The sequence below is a fragment of the Trachypithecus francoisi genome, unplaced genomic scaffold (genome assembly GCF_009764315.1).
Source record: "Trachypithecus francoisi isolate TF-2019V2 unplaced genomic scaffold, Tfra_2.0 Contig01579, whole genome shotgun sequence".
Taxonomy (NCBI): Eukaryota; Metazoa; Chordata; class Mammalia; order Primates; family Cercopithecidae; genus Trachypithecus; species Trachypithecus francoisi.
Window position 1 is genome coordinate 29,893,543 of NW_022681442.1, and position 16,975 is coordinate 29,910,517.

Here is a 16,975-nt window from a genome sequence, read left to right on the forward strand (position 1 = left end):
CCTGTTTATATTAACTATATCAAAGATTATAGTTTTATATCCATAATTATACTAATTAAGTGACTTATTTATGTTTTGAATATTTGTTTTATTTCTAGGCTCCCGGGGAGCTTTCTGTGAAGTGAGACCAGATGATAAAAGAATTCTGGAATTTTACAGCAAGTTAGGCTGTTTTGAAATTGCAAAAATGGAAGGATTTCCAAAGGATGTGGTTATACTTGGTCGGAGCCTGTGACATTTGTAGGCACTGTGAACTGTCCAAAAGTCTCTTAACTGCACCTTGTGGGTAGTAGTTGAGGTCTTCATACAGTTCAGCCTCTGGAGTGGCAACAGATCAGCCAATTGGATTCGAAACAAAGACAACTATGTAAAACTCACCCATCACACTTTCAGACTACTCACTGGTTGGAAGAATATAGTATTGCAGCAAATCCTGTATGAAAGAGATGTGGGCTTCCTTTTTGAGTCTTGTGTTAGGTGCTGAGACCTTTTACATGGGCTTATACAGGGAGAGAGTCTTCAATAAATGTAGTCAGCACTATTTTCTGCATCCAGTGTGGTTGCATTTCTCACCTGAGGGTAATCAAAATAACATCTGTCATCTTCCTTGGTTTATTGAGTGAAATGTCTCAGTCTTGGGGACATGGCAGAGATGAAAAAGATTTAGTGGGTTTCAGAAGTGTCAGGGTGGAGTGATTCCAAGTGGGATGGTTGTGGCATTAGTTTAAGCTGAATAAATAATTTCAATTTGGGGCAGTTATTCTGCTTTTTGTAAAGCCGTGGCCAGTTGTCTCCTGTAATGACTTGGTTTAGGCATGTTGTACTTTGTAGGGACAAATGTGCATTTGTTTGTGGCAAAAGCCTACAATTGACAAACTTGTAAATTTCTTTGTATATAAACTAGCTGTAACCTGACTATCCTTTGTGTTTACTGTTTTTGTAAATTTTTTTCCTCTAAAAGTGAAAGGGTGTTGGTTCAGAATGGCACTTTGAATAATGTAAACCAGTGAAAAGTGGATTCTCTTTTGTCTTTGGGTTTGGGGTTGTTTTTGTTCTTTTTGAAGTTTTATTTTTAAAGTGCCTCCCACCTAGGCCTAGGCCATGACCATTTGGGGTACGAGAGCCTAATTTTGTAGGACTTAATCTGTTGCAAGGTGCAGTTACTTCTGGAAATTAACCTCAATATTAGGTCAGCATGTGAAATGTTGGATTTGACATTTGTCAGGTAGGGTTCGGGAACTGATTGGTCCCATTTGCCCTCAGGTCAGTTGTTTTTTAATCTCAAGACCTGTTACTACTGATTTTTATTAAATCAGTCTTTAATTCTTGCATGTTTGTATCTAATTTCTGAAAGAAAGAATGAGCACACTTGAACCAGTTATTTACAGTTACCTTTTTCCTTTAACCAGATTGTGAAAGCTTCATGTATTTTAATTTAGATTCGGTGTTTCTAAGGGTTCTGAGCATGAAGCTGGCAGATAATCTCTGCAGGAATCATTTTTTCATCATGGCTGGCTGATTTCTCCATGGATTCATAATAGTATTTTGTTATCTTGCTTCTCTGCAGTTTTGTATCAGCTGTTTAACTTCGAGCTGAGTGAGGGGAGAGGGGTAAAGAGAAAGAAACTTCAGTTTCTTTCATAGAACTCCACCAGTGTGGGCTTTTGACAGAGCCCTAAAGCATTGTACCTAGTGGTACCTAGTGACTTTCAACCAAGGCCTTTGAGTATGCACTAAGTAGGTGAGAAGAAAGGAGAGAAGGTTTTAAGGTTAGAAACCTTTTTACTGATAGAAGGATATGATATGTTGTAAAGCTGGAACCAAGTTTGCATTTTTGAGGGCTTGAGATGAAGGGAAGACCCCTACTAGATAGTAAGACAGCTGAATTTTCCTCAGTTTTCTCGTCTTTAACAGTAGTGGACAATTCTAGCATTTTGTCTGGAGGATTTCAGAGTTAACCTCATGGAATCAGGGTTTTTTAGTAAGTTTACTTTTGGTTTTATCTTGGCTTTTAGTAATCATGTTGGCTGGTCTGGTCACAGGTAACTGAAACAGATGTCCTGGGCTTTGCTTTCTTCACTCTAGGATCATGAAGTACTATGCTATTTCCTGGTTATGAATATTAAGGTTGGAATGACATTTTTATTGATTGTTTAGATCAGAGCTCAGTTCCTGTAGAAAACGAACTGTAAAAGACCATGCAAGAGGCAAAATAAAACTTGAAGTGAATGCTTGTCGTGTTGTATTGTGTGAATCTATTTCCTGTCTGCCCCCTACCTTTTCTCCTCTTTCATGCCTCACCTACAAGCAGTATGCCCCCCTCTCCACAGCTGTTCCAAGTTAGAGGTTGGATCTTGAAGGCAGCCCTCCTACCTCCATCACTTCCAGATTTTCCTTAGGGCAAGAGCTAAAAAAAAAAAAAAGTAGACTGGTTCTTAAGTCAAGCCACCCCACCCTCTTGCCACAGTTACAACCTGGGTGTGAAATAGGGCCTCTAGTTTGAGTCTTTGCCATCTATTAGGAAAAAGCACACAGTTTGTCTGATTCTTAAAAGGCGAAAGATGGCGCGAGTAGCGGAAACTGACAAAATAATCCAGGGCGCAAAGATACTCCTGGCTGATTTGGAATTAAAAGCTCAAAAAGCGTGGGTCGGCCAAGAACAGAACACACATGAACCAGCTAGTCCTCTGCTAGCAAGTGCCAGCAGCTAAGGCTCAGTGAAGGCATAACAAGTTGCGGGGTCATTACAGCAGGAAGAGTATCTAGGAGAGGCTTAGCCGAGAGGACAGACGTGTTGGGATGGAAATGCCTGAACTGAAAGTCTTTAGGCTCCTCGGCTCTCTTGAGGCAAAGACAATCTGAGTGCATTTCCTTTGCTGTGGCAGAAAAGCACTGCCCTGAACCCCACCTTTGCTGGGAGGAGGAGTAAGAAGGGTTAACATTTTTATATCTATACCTCCCGTGACGAAAGCTTACCCTGAGTTGGAAGAGTGGGAGACACTCCTCCGACACAGAGCGAGGAGCTTGGGGAAGTGGACACCCCCATAGTCGTGGAAATGAGCAAGGATGTTAACATAAATCCCAAATCCGTTCTTCTGTGATGTTTACTTCCTTTCTCTTCGGTCTTGATACAATACGAGCAGTAGCTGCGGGCTCCGGTTAGGGCTGCGGGGTCTCGGTGCCTTTTCTCTTTCAGGACTGAGCGTCTCCTTTAATGGGCGGGGCCAGAACTGGCCGAGGGTCCCCGGCTTTGTGCGTGTCGGGGGCGGAGTTTGGAGAAGGCCCTTGCAGCATGGCCGCCGGCACTGCAGCTGCCTTGGCGTTTTTGAGTCAGGAGAGCCGAACGCGGGCCGGGGGTGTCGGGGGCCTGCGGGTCCCAGCCCCGGTCACTATGGACAGTTTTTTCTTCGGTACTGGGGAAGGGAGAGGCTGAGGGTGGTACTGGGGCGGTAAGAGGTAGGGATGAGAGGCGGAATGCGGAGGGTTTCACGGCGTGGGTGTGGGCGGAGGGCTGCTTTGCTGTTCCTGGAGGAGAGGAGGCCTCACACGCACAGCCGAAGGGGGCGGCGAGATCCCTGCCCCAGATGTGTTGGGCGGGGCCCACGGTCGAGCGCCCCAGGTGTTCTGAGAGAAGAGAAGGAGGTGGACATGTAAATGGCTCGTCCGCCCAAGGTTACACGTGACGGCGGGTTGGTGACATCCCCCACCCCCAGCCCAGTACACACGCTCAGGCATACTCACTGTTATTTCTCCCAGGCTGTGAGCTCTCCGGCCACACCCGCTCCTTCACCTTTAAGGTAGAGGAAGAGGATGATGCGGAGCACGTGCTGGCACTAACCATGGTGAGGGGCGGGGGAGTGGGGTTTTAATGAATAAGCCCAGGCAAGCAATATAAGTCTCTACCCAACCCCCGGACCCCCTTTACTTGGAGACACCTCCTCAGCCTAACCCCCCGGCATGGGCGGCCCCCCTGGCCAGGGGAACCGGGACCTCGGAAGCTGGGCAGGTGCCAGGGTAGATGCCTTTACTTGTGGTGTCAGCCCTCGCTTGAGGAGACCCTGAGGCCTTGTGTACCCTTCCCAGCTCTGCCTCACCGAGGGAGCCAAAGACGAGTGTAATGTGGTAGAAGTTGTGGCCCGGAACCATGACCATCAGGAGATCGCAGTCCCTGTGGCCAACCTCAAGCTGTCCTGCCAACCCATGGTGAGTTCCCCAGCTCTGCCCTGGTGGTGGTGGTGGTGAGGGGGTTGAGGACGTCAGTACTCATTACAGTGTGGGGTGGGCTAGGAGTGGGCCAGGCCTTCATCCTTGTCTTCCTCCCAGCTCAGTTTGGACGAGTTCCAGCTCCAACCACCTGTAACCTTCCGCCTGAAGTCGGGCTCTGGCCCTGTGCGGATCACTGGGCGGCACCAGATTGGTGAGAAGAGGAAAGGACTCTCTCCTTTGCTTCCAGTAGACTCTCCCATCAGGCTTCCCCTACTCCGCACTCCTGCCCCATCCCACCTTCATCTCCCAGTGCAGTCTTGTACAGGTCTGCGTGCCCTTCACGCTGTGCCCTGTGCATGACATGCCCTCTCCTTTCCGTCTACTCAAGCCTACCTCCTCCATGGAACATGGCCCAGCTTCTCCAGCTCTAGTGATGAAGACTCCTTTGGCTCTTTGTGACCCAGTTCAGGGTCTGAGGTTCTTCCCACCTAGCCCATAAGCACTGGGAGGTCAGGGTCCCTGCAAGCCTAGAACCACAGGGCATGAAGAAATGGCATGCGGTGTGAAAGTGTCTGGTCTTCACATCCCATCCTTCTACTGCTTGTGTGTCCACCAGTTACGATGAGCAATGATGTTTCCGAGGAGGAGAGCGAGGAACAAGAAGACAGTGACGAGGAAGAAGCTGAGCTGTGCCCCATCCTTCCTGCCAAAAAGCAGGGGGGCAGGCCCTAGCCCTCGTTGGTGAGTTGCAGGGAGAAGTGCCCAGCAGGCTCTGGGAAGGGGCGGGAGAAGTAGTTGAGGGCCTAGGTGCTGATTCCTTGTTTCCTCTTTTCAGGTCAGCTCCATGCGCCATGCACCGCCATGAACCCTGTTCCCCGAGAAGTTTCAAGAATTGTAAATGTTTCTTCCTTGAAGAGGAGAGCTTGGGTGGGGTTTGGGTGGGAGGGACTTGGGTCTTTGGTGCTAGGAGAGGGCCTGTGCTCCACACAGCCCTGGTTTTCTGATCTTGCACCATTCTTGGGGTCTCTCTTCCCACCTGTCTGTGAGGATTAGAAGTTAGTGCCTGAAGCTCAGAACTACACATTTTTAATAGTTTTTACATTTTTGGATAAAGGTTGAAATAAAGTGGTGTGGGGTTTTTGCAGCTCCTGTGTGGCTTCTTCCTGTGCTGGGTGATGTTTCCCTAGGGACCGCCAGGTGGCACTGTGGCAGCACCCAGGGTGGCCCTGGGCCTGGGGGAGGGTGGAGAACTCTGGGATCTTCTACCCTCACGACCCTGGGCCCCAGTTGCCTTGCTGGAAGAGGACCTCCCAACACTCAGCCCGTTCTCAGTCTCTGCAGGTGGGGGAGGGCCATCGCAGGAGGTTATCAGCATCCAAACAAGGGGTCTGGGCCTCTGTCAGCACTCAGGCTGATGGGCAGGGGGCAGATAAGCGGGCTTGGGCAGCCTGAGGAATGTGTGTCCCTAGCCCCATGAGGGGCTCCGGCCCAGAGAGGGCCTGTGAGGGCAGGGCGGGACCAGGCTTCGCTCCTCCTTTGAGCCTTGCAGGCCGTCTCTTGAGCAGGGCTGGGACCTTACAGAAACCTGACTCCGGGGGCCAGATGGAGGGGACTAGCCAGATTGGGTGACAGGGAAACCAGAATCCGGGTGGCCTGGCATATGGGGGCAGAAAAGGGCCCCTGGGAACTGGCCTCCTGGACTAAGGGGTTCTTGTCCCCCACACCCCTTGGGGTCTGGGGGTCTCTGGTGCCTGGAATCAGGTAGTTCTGGCACTTGGCTGTCTTTGTGCCAGGAAGAAGGGACACACCTGGTTTGAGGATGAGTGTGTGTGACCAGCTCTGGGGTCAGCAGTTCAGCAGCTGTGTAGGTGGGGGGGGAGGATTGTCAATGCCCACAAACAAACAAACAAACAAAACATTGCCTCCCGAGACAGCCTGGGGCCAGAAAGGCTGAGGATAGACAGAGAACAGGGCCTGATGGGGATCCGGCCAACTCCCACCCACAGCCTCTGGGCAAGGGGGAGGGGCTCCGGGATATCATGGGCTGGTAGTTCTGGGGCAGGTGAGGTCAGCTTTGAAGACCTTGCGTCTTCAGTACCTACCGCACGCTCTTCAGCGCATCCCTAGTGAAGGAGGTTCTCCCTGAGCCCGTGGTGAGGAACTAGGGGTCCAATTTCCAACCTCCCTCTTCCTCAAGTTGAGGACAAAGGGAGATGACGCCCGTCTGTGTTGCGGTGATCTGGGTCGCAGGCACCTTTCTCCGCTCCAGGAGGACTCTTTTAAAAATGCTTCCCTGGGGAGCCCAGCGGAGGGGCGGCCTGGCTGGGAACCATGGGTCTCGCTGCCGGGCGCGGTCGGCAGGCAGAGGGAAGGCCGGGCTGGCGCCCTCTGGCGGGCGAGGTTGAAGCCGCTGGTGGTCTTACCGCTCCCACCGCCTCTAGAGGCTCCGGGCGGGCGCCGTGGGGCCGGGGCCTCTGAGTCCCGCCAGTGCTCTGGGCGGCCGAATCTTGGGCAGAAGGCGGGGGAATGCCATTGAGGCTTGCTTGCATGCGTGCATACGTTCATTCATTCATTCGAACGACTCGAGTTGGAGCGGGGGAGTCGGGCTGCGGCCCTCACTCCTCTTTCCCTTCCTTCCTCCTTTTGGCCCCAGCCTCCAAAGGCCTCGGCACGTGCGTGGCAGGAGGAGCGGGAGACTGGCTGAGTGCCTCGCAGAGTCCTCTCTCCGGGGAGGCCTCCCTAGCTGACCCATCTACACCCTGCGCGGCGCCGCCCCAATATTTACCCCACCCACCCCCCGCGATGGCACTGATCGCTCCGTGCATTCCTCCCCGGTTTTCCAGGTCGGTCTCCCGGTGGGAGCGGGCCGGCGCCGAGCACGCTCCTGCCCGCAGTGGGGGCCCAATCCACATCAGCCTCTCGGCCCAGGAGTATCTTGGCCGGTTGGGGCGCCCCGCGGACACAGCTGGGCATGGTTTATTCCTCTCTCCACCCCCCGCCTCTCCTCGAGCCCTCTTCTCTGCCCTTCAGCGCACAGTAGGAGCGCTGCCGGCTCACTGTGACCTCATAGCCCTGGGGGATGAAGGCAAACGCCGGGGTTTGCCGACTGCTGGAGGAAGGGCAGTCTCCTATTTGGGGGCCGAGGGAGACGACTCCCAGACCGCGGCCGAAGTGCTTAACGTAGTCTTGGCGATTTGCATTTGAACGGTCGGCAGTGAGTCCGCGGCGCTTTGAACGCCCGGCGCAGGAAGCGCGCGTCGGAGCAAGCTGCGGTCTCCGGCGGGTGTGGATTGGAGGGGCCGGGGGCTGGGCTGGGATCGAGGGGTGCGTTTGGAAATAGGCTGAAGGAGTGTGTCTGGGTGCCGGCGAGGGCGTGTCTGCGGAGACGGGCCGTGTGTTGGCGAGGAGTGTGTGTTTGTGTTTGCAGGTGAGGGAGTTTGTGTCTGTGCGTGTGTGTGTGTTTGCGGAGTGTGAGGGCGGCCGGGAAAGGTGGCTGGGCTGTCACTCAGCGATCACGTTGACAGGCGCTCCCTCATCTGGGCCAGGGAGCTCTGATTGCAGATTTGAGGAAACAAAATAGCAATTGTAATTACCCGGCTTTGATAAGATAAAGAAGGGAGGGAGCTGGCCGGGAGGCGGGTGAGCCAGGGAGGGAGGGAGCGGCCTGCGGGGGCCCGGCGGGATATTTGCATCTGTCAGTCATGGGGTGTGCCGGGGCAGAGCCAGGTGCTTGCTCATGGGGTGCCCCCATCTGCTTCTCTCCCCCAGAAAAAGAGACTTTTGGGGAGATGAGAATTTCAACGAACTAGGTGAGGGTCCACTTCTCAGGAGGGTCCCCAAATCCAAATGTAAAGGAATCCTGGTCCAGTATAGGCTCCCTGGCAGAGGCTGGGACAGGACTGAAACTTGACCTCCGACCCTTCAGATCCCAGTACGCCCATCTTCTTTCTCTGGGGCAGAGGAAGAAGGGTAGCTGAAGACCATTGAGGGTCAGCCCAGGGCCCTCAGAATCTTCTGGGGGTTCCACAGTGGGAGCTGAATGCTGGTCTCAGCCAGGGGCTCTGCCCCTACCCCCGTTCCAGGGAGGGGCAGATACCCAGAGTTACTCTGGCTGTGACCCCAGGACCATGCAAACACTGTTGGATGGGTGGATCATCCTCACCCCTGCCCGGGGCCTACTCCCTGCTCTGCTCATCTCACTGAGGTTCAGAGAGTCCATGGTGGGAGAAAGCCCGTTTCTTACAGGAAGTGCCTGTCCCCTGTCCCCATCTCTCCATTCAATCATTTGTTCATCAATATACACAACTAAACAGCCTGAGGACCTACTATGTACAGGGATGAGGGTAAGACCACAAGCAAACAGACATCACCCTTGCCCACTTGAAGCAGTGCAGAGAGGGAAAGAGACCCACTCAACAAATTGTGACTCAGGCCTTACACAGAGCACAGGGAAGGCAAGGGCTGGCCTGGGCTGTGGCCACTTGTGTCCACCTGACTTGTCTCTGCCTGATGGGCCCACCTCCCCATGGGCTTTAGAGGAGACAGTGCCTGCCAAGCCTGTAGCAGATACAAGTGCTCACTTACTGGTGGTGGTGCTGGTGATAATCTGTTGGGAGGAGGTGAAGGCAGGTCTTCCTGGGGAAGTTGCAAATAGGCTGATGTCTAAAGACTCAGCCACTTTCCCCATCATTCATTCTTTCATTCAATGAACTCTTAACTGCAGAACAGCTCTGCCCAGCTTTGTGCCTTGAACTGTGATTTCTGAGCTCTTAAGACATGGTCCTTGCCACAAGGTCTGTGTGGGCAAGAGTCCGGTGAGCAGACTCCTGGAGGAAGATGGCAGGTGTGCTCTGGAAGTCTACTTCTCTGAAGAGGGATAAAATCTTGGAACGCACCCTCTGTTTTCCTGTCTCTCCATTGCTCAGTGTTTGCATTTATGGCTGGTAGTTGGAAAGATGGGGCACAGGGAAAGGTGGGACACAGAGGAGGGAGGGAGGCAGGGCCTGGCTGTGAGGCTGGACTAGGGCTGCTGCTAATTTTGGCCTAATGGCTTCCTGGGACCACAGGAAACCCTCCAGCCCTACCCCTAGGGGAATGGAGGGTCAGTGGGGAAGGGAAGTTGTGGGCGAAGGCAGCAGCCTGTTAGGGCATCACCTGCTCCTCACAGGGCACCTGTCCCAGGTCATCTCTGCCCACCCAGGCTGCTCCCACAGAAGCAGCGTGAGGGCTCAGGGTTTCCTGAAATCTCAGGGGGGAAGCCACAAGGTGAGGGGCTAGGAAAGGCTTAGACAAGTGCCTACCTTCTCCTATGCCCCAGGCCCAGCTGACCAGCCCCTGCCTAGAATGCAGTAGGTGTGTAAATATCTGTGAAATGAAAAACAAATGGGGCTTTGAGGGGGAAAGGGCTGGGTGGCCTGGATGGAAGTCCCTTCCCCCAGGAAAAGCTACTGAGAACAGTTATTTTTGCCCCGGCTGCCTGCTGGGGTAGGGGGACAGTGGGTCCTGCCAGGGACCTCCAGACTCTCTCTTCCACACAGGTGGTTCGGGGTGCTCCTCAAGCTTCAGGCTAGTGTGTGTGTGTGGCGAGGGGCACTGGGGAAGGGGTGATGGTGATAATGCGGGGGAGGGGGAGGCATTCATTTCTGGTTCCCAGGGCCTCCTTGGGAGACTGAACGAGACTGGAGAGACCAACAGGACAGGACACGCGTCAGAAACAGGGGAGTGGGGTCCAAGTGGCACCGGCACGCACTGCGCTAGGGCCAGGTGCGCAGCCATTCGCGGCACGGTTAGCGGCCGCTCCCAGGGGGCAGTCCCGGCGGGACACACAGTAGGTGGCTCAGAGACTGCTACGTAGCCCGCGGCAGGAGCTGCTGGGCCCCGAGGCGGAGACCCGGCCGCGCCGAACTGGGGTGCGCCGGGCGGTCAGGGAAGCCCTGGCCCGGGGTCTCCCGGCCCGCAGAGCCCGCAGCCCCAGGCGCCCCCATCCCCGCGCGCCTGGGCCGGGAGACCGAGCGAGGGCACAGGCTGGGGATAGGGGGAGGCGCCCAGACCGGCCGCCCCCGCCCCTCCCGCGGGTCCCCAGACCCCTCCCCTAGCCTAGACCCCCAATCCCGGACCCGTCGGCCGCCCCGCCCCGGCCGCCCCGCCCCCGCCCCGGGCTGCATCCAGGCCCCAGTTCCCAGCCGGGGGCTGCGGGCTCCCGCCGCCTGCCCCGCGCTCCCCCCTCGCGCCCGGTGCGGCGCCCCCCGCCCCCACCCCTCCCCGCCCTCCCACCTCCCCACCCACCCCGCCAGCCCGTGACCCTCCCGCCCGCTCCGGCACCGGAGCAGCCAGCGGCCACCGGCTCCGGCAGCGGCGCACAGCGACTCGGTGCGGCTCGGCGAGCACGACATTCCACGGGACCCGCGGAGCCGCGTCGTGGTCGCCGCCAGCCTCGCGCACCCGCATCCTCTCCGCCCGCGCCCTGCTCCGCGCGTCCCCCCGCGGCCGCCCACGGGACTGCGTGACCCGCCGGGCTTTCGGTGCCCCGGGGCCGCGCGCCATGGGCAGCCCCCGCTCCGCGCTGAGCTGCCTGTGAGTACCGCGCCGCCCTGCCCCGCCGCCCGCCCGCCGCGCCCCTCGCCTCACCCGCGCCTCTCTCTCCCGCCCGCTTTTGTCTCCCACAGGCTGTTGCACTTGCTGGTCCTCTGCCTCCAAGCCCAGGTGAGGAGGGGTGCGCGGAGGAGGGGGCTGGGTGGGCCGGCGGGAGACCTGGGTGGGCAGCGCCGGTCGGGGGCACTGGGACTGACTCTGCGGCCGGTGCCGGAGGGCTGAGGGCACTTTAGAAACCCAGCCCCGAGCCACCCCGAGGAGGAAGCTGAGGCACAGAGAGGTAGCACCCCTCCAGAGGTCACACAGCGAGTGAGTTGCCAGGATAGAAGCGAAGGTCTCGGAGCCCAGCACTGTCCCCCATGTATCCTCGCCGGCTGGGGGCACAGGGAACACTCAGCCGCCGAGGAAGGGGGCAGCCGGGGCCAGGAGATGGATGTTCGATGCCAGGGGAAGCCGGGTGACTACAGCAGAGATCCTCTCCACGCCCCTTGGGGGAGGCTTGTGGCTGGTCTGGTCCAACGATCGGGTGCCCAGGTCCCCTGCACTCTCAACATTTGCTCCGTAAATTTGTCTTTATAAATGTCAGGGGTCGGGGAGCGCTGCCTCCCTACTTAAAAGCGCCCTGCTCCTCTAGGAAGGCCCGGGCGGGGGCCCTGCGCTGGGCAGGGAGCTCGCTTCCCTGTTCCGGGCTGGCCGGGAGCCCCAGGGTGTCTCCCAACAGGTGGGTCCAGCTTTTCCCCGGGGCTCGTTTATCCTGGGCTGGGTCTGCCCGATTTGCCTGGGTGGGGGATGGTGGCCTGGGCTGGCATGTTGGGGGAACCCCCAGCACCTGCTGGTGGCTTGGGGCAGTGAGGGGGACACAGGGTGATGGGGCCACTCGGGCCCCTGGGCGGAGTAGCATTATAATGGCGTATTGTGTATTTTTCAATTTCCTAAAGGTAACTGTTCAGTCCTCACCTAATTTTACACAGCATGTGAGGGAGCAGAGCCTGGTGACGGATCAGCTCAGCCGCCGCCTCATCCGGACCTACCAGCTCTACAGCCGCACCAGCGGGAAGCACGTGCAGGTCCTGGCCAACAAGCGCATCAACGCCATGGCAGAGGACGGCGACCCCTTCGGTAAGGCGCGCTGAAGGTAGCTTGTGGGACGCGCGGCGCCTGCACCGCCAGTCCCAACTGCACTGACAGGGGGCCTGCAGGGTCCCCAGCTCAGAAGGGAAGGAGTTAAGGCAGAAAGGTGTCTTGAGGGTCAGCTGGGGAAGAGAGGGCTAGGGAAGGGACTTTGGGGAATCCTTGGCCACAGGTGCCCCCTTCCCTGCCCAGCAAATGAATGAATCTAGGAATCTCCCTTACACCTCCCCACTTCATACACTCCTCCCCAGCTGCAGGTGGAGGCAGGGGGTTCGGGGGAGGGGGCCTACGTTTAAGGGAAGCGCTTGGAAGAGGATATGTCGCCAGGGCCCACAAAAGGAGAATGGGAAAGAGAAGGGAGAGAAATCCCCTCAACTCTCCCAGTTGGAAAAGGGGTTTGCTGGGAACCTTTAAATACTTTGATCAGAAGGGTCAATTACAGGTGGAAACTGGGCTTGGAAGGGGGCTTTCCCTGCTTCACTCCCTGGGGGACCCAGGCGGCTGGGGCAGGGCTCCCGGCTCCCGGTGGGGTGGCCAGTACCGAGAGCTACTGCCGGCAGAGAGGCTGAGGACTGATTGATTTCTAAAACATTCAATATTCCTGCCTTGAAACGGGGCCAATTTCCAGAGTCCTGGATGTACCAAGAGAAAAGCAAACCCTCTGGGCGGCTGGTGGTGTTTTTAGAGAGCGATTATTGTGAGTTTAAAAACCTTTAAATAATGACCACGTTAAACAAGCATGAAAGGAAAGGGGAAGACTCTATTAAAATGTAATAAAAAGGTGAGGCATTTTAAGAGCTAAGAAGAAAAATGAAGAATGATATAAAACAGAAAAAGAACGAGCTTTTTTTCAGATGTGAAGTTTGAAAGGAGTTGCAAGTCTGTAAATGTTAAAAAAGAGGTTCAAGATTGTTCTCTCTGAATCTCTGGAGAGACCCCCGCGTCTGGCAGAGCGATTAAAACTCTTCTTACTTTCACCTTTTTTAACATTTCCTGAATACTTTCTCCTCTTCTTGAGCCAGTTTGGGGGATCGAGTATGTCTCGCTGCATTTTTTCTGCATCGACGTAGCTGACTTCCCTTCAAAGCTGGAGGAGGAGACATAATTTTCCTGGGATAAATCTGTCACTGGGGTGGAAGAATAGGTTTGAAAATGTTAAGCTTTCCAAAAGCCCGGTCGGGAGAGCTGCCGTAAACTGCGGCCCCAGCTCTCCAGGCCCCAGCTCTCCAGATCTGAGCAGATTCAACCGACCTGGGAGAGAGGGGGCTCTCTGGGGTGGGGGTGGGGGCAGCCTGCCTGGTGGCCGAGCCCCCCTGCTGGGCTGGCAGAGCAGGCCTACCGTCCCTTTGTCCCTCCAAATTGGCTGCTTGCTGCCCTTCTCAGCTTCTAAGGAGAGGAGACGAATGCCTGGCTCTTCCAGAGTTTGCTCTATCAGAGCAAATGGCCCAGCATCCTTGGATTTTGGGGAGAAAGCAGAAGCCAAGCTGATGTGGGGGAATTCATCTTCAGACATCAGAGGAAGTCTGATGCCCACTTCTCTCCTTGGCCATCTAAGAGGTTTCCCACCTTCCCTAGTCCCTGCCCCACAGCAGGATAGGAGCTGGGGGCCTAAGAACAGAGGCTCAGGATATTCAGCCAGGACTGGAGGAGTCTGGGGAGAATAGCAGAGAGGTCTCAATGGCTTCTTTACGGGCCCCAGGAAGATGCAGAGGCACCTACTTCATCCCTGCCTGCTGCATCTGGCCAGAGTCCGCAGAGTGGCATCCTCTCACGCATCCAGTCAGCATCCTTCCTGGCCCTTCAAAACAGCTGCCTCTTGCTGTGGAAGGCAGAGCAGGAAAGGGATGAGCAGACTGGCTAGGTCCAGGAGGAGGTGGGTGGGCAGGGAGGTGACAGCTGCATTTCCCTGCTGACTTGGGGCCAAACTGGGGGCTTGGCCACTGGGTCCCAGCACTGCACCTGTGTGAAGAGGGGGATGTTACAGGCTGAGCAGTGATGACTGACTTCCTGACCTCAGTGCCCCCAACCCCTGCCATGGGTTTCAGGGACAGAGGAGGTGCCATGTGTCAATGCAGGCTAAGTCCAAGAACTGGCTTTGTCAAGGAGGGGAGAGGCTGGGCTCTGTGGCAGGGAGGGCAGGAGAGCCAGCACCTTCTGTCCCTTCCCAAACAGTGAAGTCAGCCTCACTACTTTCTTGGGGACAGCCTATAAGAGAGGATTGCATAGAGAGGTGAACGGGATAGGCTTCTGTGGCAAGTTGGCTGTCTAAGGGGAGGATAGTGGGGAAGGAGGCATAGAATTCAGCCCTGCCTCCTGGCCTCCAGACTAAGAGGCCAGCGGGCACAATTCTCACTCCTCCTCACCCACAGAAGGTATTTGGTCACTGGGCTGAGAAGCCCAGCTGTGATAAGGCTGAAAGAGAAAAGGCGATTGAGTTGATTTCTAGACACTGGGGCTGGGGACCCTGGTGACTGAGAAACCACAGGGAAGAGGCAGGATCCTCATGGCAGGTGTCTGAGGTTCTGGGAAAGCAGCCTGCTCTGGGCTATGTGTTTAGGGAGAGCTGTCCCCATCCCTAGCGCCTTCTCAGCAGAGCAGAGCCTGGTGATGTTGGGGGTGGCGAAAGCTGTGAGTTAGAACCCAAAGGGGCAGAAACAGGAGACAATGCTTTCATCTTTGGCCTTGGGACTGGAGGTCACCACTGCACCCAAATGTTTGTAATGACCTGTGAGGCACGTGCACATGATATTCAGAGTTGGAAGGATCCTCGGAGATCTTTTGATTAGCCATGGAACTCTGATTCAATTAAATTTTACTTAGAGCCTCAGTCTAAGAGATTTTTTTTTTTTTTTTTTTGAGACAGAGTCTCGCTCTGTCGCCCAAGCTGGAGTGCAGTGGCGGATCTCAGATCACTGCAAGCTCCACCTCCCGGGTTCACGCCATTCTCCTGCCTCAGCCTCCCGAGTAGCTGGGACTACAGGCGCCCACCACCTCGCCCGGCTAGTTTTTTGTACTTTTTGGTAGAGACGGGGTTTCACCGTGTTAGCCAGGATGGTCTCGATCTCCTGACCTTGTGATCCGCCTGTCTCGGCCTCCCAAAGTGCTGGGATTACAGGCTTGAGCCACCGCGCCCGGCCAGTCTAAGAGATTTAAAAAGAGGGTGGAAGGAATGGCACTTCAGCCTTTTCAATTTGATGTTCCCAAGACCTCTCTTGAGAACCCAGTTTGAAAACCATAATCCAGTCCTCTGCCCTCTTTAAACCCAGGGGTGGGGCCTGAGGTCCAGAAAAGCACCTTGCCCTTTCTCTGGGTTATACAGCATGTTAGCTGCTGGGCTGGAGCTGGAGTCCATGTTTTGGGTTCCTGGTCTTTGGAGCAGTTGCTGCTGGGCTGTGACAAGTGTGTGGGCCAGCTGGGGTCAGGGATATGCCAATAACCATCCTCCTACCTTCTCTGACAGCAAAGCTCATCGTGGAGACGGACACCTTTGGAAGCAGAGTTCGAGTCCGAGGAGCCGAGACGGGCCTCTACATCTGCATGAACAAGAAGGGGAAGCTGATCGCCAAGGTGAGGCTCCAGCAGGCAGGCGGGGTCTGCAGGACCTGGGGAGTGGCTTGGGCTGGCTGGACTCCTCCAGGATAGTCCTGTGCTCTGATCCTAACAAGGTAGGCAGAGGGCCACAGGGCCGTCTTGGGGTTACCTCATGATTGGGTGCAGGGGTGAGGGAGAAGGAAGCTGTTTGAGAGATGAAAACTATAAAAGGCAAAGGAGGAAGAATGAAGGCTAGGGAAGGGGCTGGGGGGGTTGGTAAATTCCATATATCTTTTTAACAAATCGCCAAATTGCTTTGCTATTATGTCCAATTACATGGTACCAGCATTTGGAATGTTCAGTAAGCCGCAGGCCCAGCCCCTCGGCCGAGCTCTGCAATGGTTCCATTAGTCACGGCTCCTCTCCAGCCTCAAGCTCCCCGCTTCCTAGGCTTCTGGGGCTGGGGTCTCAGTGTCTCCTCCCAGGCCTCCCCTCCCCCATAGGGTGGCTGCCCTGGGGCCAGGGAGCCGAAGTCCTGAGGGGGTAAGAGGGGCAGGTGGGGAGATGGGTGGCCAGACTGGTGGGCAGGAGGCCAGAGCAGGCAGGCTCTGGGCCCCTCTCTCTGCCTCTTTGCATTGGGGCCCAGCCCCTCCGTAGACAACCATGTGTCACTGCTGCCTGGGAGGACAGGAAGTTGCCGGGTGGGCTGCGGGTTGTGAGGGATTAGAGAACGGGTGCCCAGGCAGGGGGTGGGGCTGCGGCTCCTGCCCACCTCGCCATCTGCTGGGGTGCCCACCTGCTGTCTGGGGCCGCTCGCCCTCTGCCTCTGCTGGAGGGGGCTCTGTAACATGGTGTCTGGCCCCCCTACCTGCAGAGCAACGGCAAAGGCAAGGACTGCGTCTTCACAGAGATTGTGTTGGAGAATAACTACACAGCGCTGCAGAATGCCAAGTACGAGGGATGGTACATGGCCTTCACTCGCAAGGGCCGGCCCCGCAAGGGCTCCAAGACGCGGCAGCACCAGCGCGAGGTCCACTTCATGAAGCGGCTGCCCCGGGGCCACCACACCACCGAGCAGAGCCTGCGCTTCGAGTTCCTCAACTACCCGCCCTTCACGCGCAGCCTGCGCGGCAGCCAGAGGACTTGGGCCCCTGAGCCCCGATAGGTGCTACCTGGCCCTCCCCACAACGCCGGACCACAGAGAGGCTCATCCTGTAGGGCGCCCAAAACTCAAGCAAGATGACCTCTGCGCTGCTGCAGGCTGGGGAGGTGCTGGGGGAGCCCTGGGTTCCGGTTGTTGATACTGTTTGCTGTTGGGTTTTTGCTGTTTTTTTGTTTTGTTTTGTTTTGTTTGTTTGTTTTTTAACAAAAGAGAGGCTCTATTTTTGTATTCCACTTGGCTGTGGTGTCTGTCTTCTTAACTCTCAGAAAGCCCCATTAGTGGCCTAGACTGGGATTCCGGCTGGGGGTCTGTGGGGGTGGGGGGCTTTCTCTAGTCTGTGCTGCTGAGGCCCCA

General features: G+C 56.1%; 3 protein-coding genes across 7 annotated transcripts in view; all 3 read left to right on the top strand.

Moving 5' to 3' along the window:
* The window catches only part of OGA (O-GlcNAcase), a 40,173-nt gene extending 34,823 nt beyond the window's left edge, over nt 1-5,350 (top strand). The window contains exons 16-21 of one of the 2 annotated variants that reach the window (XM_033184870.1): nt 99-3,410; nt 3,757-3,842; nt 4,084-4,203; nt 4,324-4,417; nt 4,823-4,947; nt 5,042-5,350. In XM_033184870.1, the coding sequence (XP_033040761.1) occupies nt 99-235 (137 nt within the window). In that variant the 3' untranslated portion in view covers nt 236-3,410; nt 3,757-3,842; nt 4,084-4,203; ... (1 more) ...; nt 4,823-4,947; nt 5,042-5,350. The remainder of the gene's footprint in view (nt 1-98; nt 3,411-3,756; nt 3,843-4,083; nt 4,204-4,323; nt 4,418-4,822; nt 4,948-5,041) is intronic. The other variant, XM_033184879.1, reaches the window with a different exon arrangement.
* On the top strand, nt 3,179-5,350 carry NPM3 (nucleophosmin/nucleoplasmin 3). The gene is made up of 6 exons (XM_033184998.1): nt 3,179-3,410; nt 3,757-3,842; nt 4,084-4,203; nt 4,324-4,417; nt 4,823-4,947; nt 5,042-5,350. Exons 1-5 carry the CDS (start codon nt 3,215-3,217, stop codon nt 4,936-4,938), a joined length of 612 nt encoding a protein of 203 aa, XP_033040889.1. The 5' UTR covers nt 3,179-3,214; the 3' UTR covers nt 4,939-4,947; nt 5,042-5,350.
* Nucleotides 5,351-10,539: 5,189 nt separating this feature from the next.
* Nucleotides 10,540-16,838, top strand: FGF8 (fibroblast growth factor 8). 4 transcript variants are annotated; one of them, XM_033185024.1, is made up of 6 exons: nt 10,540-10,779; nt 10,872-10,908; nt 11,432-11,518; nt 11,736-11,916; nt 15,389-15,495; nt 16,334-16,838. In XM_033185024.1, exons 1-6 carry the CDS (start codon nt 10,748-10,750, stop codon nt 16,622-16,624), a joined length of 735 nt encoding a protein of 244 aa, XP_033040915.1. In that variant the 5' UTR covers nt 10,540-10,747; the 3' UTR covers nt 16,625-16,838. The 4 variants fall into 4 exon arrangements, with proteins under 4 accessions (XP_033040915.1, XP_033040920.1, XP_033040928.1 ...); XM_033185029.1 differs by having other exon boundaries at nt 11,769-11,916; nt 16,334-16,833; XM_033185037.1 differs by lacking the exon at nt 11,432-11,518.
* Nucleotides 16,839-16,975: the final 137 nt, after the last annotated feature.